This window comes from Orycteropus afer, unplaced genomic scaffold (genome assembly GCF_000298275.1).
Source record: "Orycteropus afer afer isolate SDZICR_OR568_19922 unplaced genomic scaffold, OryAfe1.0 scaffold00022, whole genome shotgun sequence".
Classification (NCBI taxonomy): Eukaryota; Metazoa; Chordata; class Mammalia; order Tubulidentata; family Orycteropodidae; genus Orycteropus; species Orycteropus afer.
The window spans coordinates 3,253,793-3,258,186 of NW_006921609.1; the positions used below are offsets into that span (position 1 = coordinate 3,253,793).

A 4,394-nucleotide genomic window follows, 5' to 3' on the forward strand; every position below is an offset into this window, starting at 1 on the left:
CATTAACACAAGTATAAATGTAATTGTGTGTAAGGTTAAAAACTTATTTTAAAAATGCTTCCAAACATGTAGAACTATAGACTAATCCATTACACAGACATTCAGCTTAAGTTACCATTAAAAAGTATGCATAATACTCCGCCTAATCATAAATGCATGCCAACATTAATTTATAATGTAGAATTATCACCACGGCACCCAAAGAGGTTAACAGAAACCAACTCCCTACTGAAATCTAGGGAAAAGGTTTTAGAGCTAATGAAATAATTTATTGCAGACCTTATTTACTATAGAGAAACTGTTGGCTCATTCTACTATATCCACACTCCCTCACAGTCTTAAGGGAAATAAAATAAATGCACTTTCTTCCACTAAAACAACATTTAACACATTTGGCAGTCAGGAGTTGTTCTGGTTACCTAGTGCCGCTCTGACAGGAATATACCACAAATGGAGTGGCCTTAACAAACAGGAGTTTATTCTCTTATAGTTTGGAGGCTTTAAGTCCATGTTCAAAGTGCCAGGCTCTAGGGGCTGTGTGAAAGCCCCTCAACCTTGGGCTTCAGCTCTGCCTCCAGCTCCACTGAAGCTAGAGGATTTTCTTCACTCAGACAGCTGCTGAGGCTGCCAAGCCCAAGGTAGACAAGTAAAAAGGCACAGTCCCGATGTTACCAAACCACATGGCAGGCAATTAATTTAAGTCCATTGTAAGTCCCAAGGTTGGCAGAACATAGCAGGCTGTTGAACAACGACACGGCTACACGCAGGGTCCAAGCATGTCATAAGCTAGAGACCATTCCCAAAGTTGCTGCTTATATACCAGAAGCAGGCCACACACCTAAAGGAAGCTACTCAGCTGCTCCCAGTAGATTCCACCACGGAGTTGATTACCAGTCTCATCATGGGGAATACTACATCCAGCTGCCCAGCCACTCACCCAGGCCCACCCAGTTGACACACAAACTGAACTACCACAAGAGTATTCCTTTTGCTCCTTTTTCTTCTTCTTCTTTTTTTTAAAGAACAAGTCACTTTCACAAAACTAAGACTTAAACTTTTCAAAGCTCAACCTGATTTTCTGAAACTACACAAAGATATACTGTCCATATAATAACAACTCTCCATCTTCCCAAAGCTGAAACAGAGCTGATCTAGGATATTCACTCTCTTTAAATATATTTGATCATTCTGAGTCTATAAGGAAAGTATCCTCCAAGAACTGCATTCAAGAAGGGAAGGATTATATATGTTTCTTAAATATAAAATATGCAACATTAAAAAAAAAAAAAAAAAAAACTGATCCAGAAAATAATTTTAAATTTGAAACCAATAATCAGGGAATTTCAATCTATAAGTATGAAGTAATAAATGAGCTACAGTTTTTTCTTATTAGAAAAATATAACCTGAAGTGGATAACCAGTGTTATTTAGTTGGGAACAGTGATTCTTTTTTAAACAGCCTAGGTCCATGATTTCAGTGAATAGAGCACGCTACAAAATTTTAGTCCTTGATCTGGTTAGTCACTGCTATAAATACCACCACCAGCCTAGAGACCTTGGATCACTCACCAACGAAATCTATCCCCACTACTGCCTCACTAGTGTCACCTCTGTGTGCAGCTGACATTCACTCATTTCTAAATGAACTTCATAGATGCTCCTCGACTTTAGCATATAAAAGAGCGTACTTACTATCTGTCCCTAGCCCTACAGCAGTCTATCAATTAAATATAAGAAATTATTTAATAGACAAGGCTTATAAATGATTAGATGACTCAAAAGTAAAATTAGTAAATTCTAAAATATTTTAGTGTTTTGTTATTAAAAGTACTCCAAACACATCTAGAGTTTTTAAAGAAGTTATAAAATCAAGAACAAACATATATGTATGTATATAATTATTCTTTGCATGAATGTTTCTTACCAATTCTGGGGGCACTAATGGATTGTAAATTAAATGAGAAAGGCATCCAGAAATTAATGGAAGAAGTTATAAAGTACAACTCTTAGATGATTCAAGTATCAACGTGGTATGCATGTAAGTTCACCAGTGTCCTTAGCTATGGTTTCAAATTCAAAGTGCTACATCTTACTTAGGTATTAATCTTTAGAAACTTATAAAATCAAACACTTTATAGAAAAATCCATGTTTTCTGGGTATCTTTAGTAACTTGAATGCCTTTACTGTTTCAATATAACCAAACAGAACTTTTCAAAGTAAATGTCTTATGGTTTCTGATTAACTTCTTTTTGGTAGTTTTTGAGGCTGATAACAAAATTTAGAACAGGGTAAGTGTTTCCTATTTCAAGAGATGAAAAGAAGCCTGAAGAGCACAGATGAAAGGTGTGGAGGCTCTATACTATAGACCCATCCTTGCTCTGTGCTGGAATCATCACCGGCACCGCTCCCATTCTACTGAGATTAGGGGCAGCTACCTTAGTGGGTGGGAGAGTCGGACTCTGAGAAGCACGTTCAAAGTCTTCACTTGGTACTTGGTTATATTGAGTCTTGGAATAGCCTTCTATGTTGGAAGGAGACATGGATCCCAGGGAAGAATGATTGCTGCCAATGTAGCTCCTGGCAGTGGATGTTCGGCTCTTTGGAGGAGGCACATCTTCCCTGGAAAGCAAAGTCCCCAGTAGAAGTTAGAAGACCAAGTTTTTTTAAAAACCTGGTTATATAAGGTATGAATCATTAATAGAGGTGGTGGAAGATCCTCTAGTATATTACTAGTATATACTAAATATACAAAAAATGTGCGCATGTCTATATAAATATATATACACATATAAAAGAACTGAAAAAAGAAAGTAGGGTCAATTGGCAACACCATAAACTCTATTTGTTTTCAATTTAACATTTTAATTAACAAGTATATATTTTCACTGACAATGAAACCATGGTTTTTATATATACAAATGTATATGGTTCTATGTTGTTTCACAAGGAATAGCTCAAATATTTTTAGATTCTAGTACCACCAATCAAAATAAACTAGTTATATTCATGTAACACTTTATATTGATAAAGCACTAATATCTAGATATAATTCTACTCACCTCCCAAAAAATCTTTTTTCCATGAAAGTTAGTAATTTAACACCTTAGTGGGAACTTTTATAGATTTGGGCTCACCAAAACTAGGAATTTAGTCATAAGGACTTCAACACCAAACATTTACACATATACATATCTGAATGATTTGATGCTGGTCATTTAAAAGATACAAGTGCCCAGAGACCACTAAATGTCAATTTCCCAGGTTGCATCATTATTACTGAAAGTTCTATGATCCAATGTGCACTTCTGGTTAAAATATGGTAGTTTACAACATTTGAGAAAATAAAATCACATTACCAATAGTTTTATGAACTACCCATAATGATACATTTATGCCTTTTGTTTTCCCCCTATGTAATAAGTTTATTTACAAACATAACCAATATGCTATGAGTTCAACAGTTTGATGCATTTTTCAGAGGATGTACTTCTTAAAACATCCTTCTTCTTACCTGTTTTATGGATGAGCTTAAATATCATTTCTAAACCAGCTGTTGCCATACTATAAAGAAAGGTGCAGCAAATCCAGACCCAAAGTATACAGTCATCATAATTAGTAATTGCCACTTGTTTTCCACTGAAAATGGCAAATTCTTCCCTGGGCCTTCCCCACAGTGGCTCCTTTGGGCCACAGATGTGGTAAACTGTCTAATGCTCTGCCCCAACATGGTGCTGTTGGAGTCTCTGCGAAAGGCACAGAGGCCAAGGATGGAAGAAATAGCGGCACCAATTCCTCCATTTAGGCCTTCTTTTAAAACCTCATCATCTGGCCCTGTACCTTTATTTTGTGGAAATCTCATGACTGTCACTTTACTGGGAGATGGCAGACAGTCTTGAGATAATAATTTTGCAGTGTTTCACAGAGTGGGGTCCAAGAAAATTGGGAGGCTGGGCCACTATCAAAGATGGTTCATCTACACATTTGAAATGAAAGTAAAAAATTTTAAAACAGCCTAAGTAGAGGAGCTACAGCTTTTAGCCAATTCTCAGAGTTTTTTTCTTTGGATGATTAAGAGAACCAATGCACTCTAAAGACTAATAAATTTGGTATATGTCAGTCAACGCTTTTTCATTTAATTACCTGATATCATGATGAACTTCTTTTTCATATTTTTCTTCTCTGCGCTTTTTACGGCAACAAAAGATAAGAAGACTGATGAGCACTAGAGCAAGTAAAGTTCCTATAATAGCTCCTGCAATTGTTCCAGCTCTGTTTGAAGCTAGAAAAAGAGGTTAATGAGAATATAATTAATAGTTAAAACAAAACTATATCTATTCTCTGGCAGCATAGTGCCTAAGGCATTTGACTGCTAACCAGAAGGCTGGCGGTTCAA

The 4,394-nt window shown here is 36.2% G+C and overlaps 1 protein-coding gene across 1 annotated transcript in view; it reads right to left on the bottom strand.

The window, feature by feature from the left end:
• Window positions 1-2,355: 2,355 nt before the first annotated feature.
• CXADR (CXADR Ig-like cell adhesion molecule) overlaps window positions 2,356-4,394 on the bottom strand; it is a 28,749-nt gene continuing 26,710 nt past the window's right edge. Inside the window, exons 6-7 of the mRNA XM_007934898.1 lie at window positions 4,142-4,280; window positions 2,356-2,620 (exon numbers count right to left, since the gene is read on the bottom strand). Of these exons, the coding sequence (XP_007933089.1) occupies window positions 2,356-2,620; window positions 4,142-4,280 (404 nt within the window). The remainder of the gene's footprint in view (window positions 2,621-4,141; window positions 4,281-4,394) is intronic.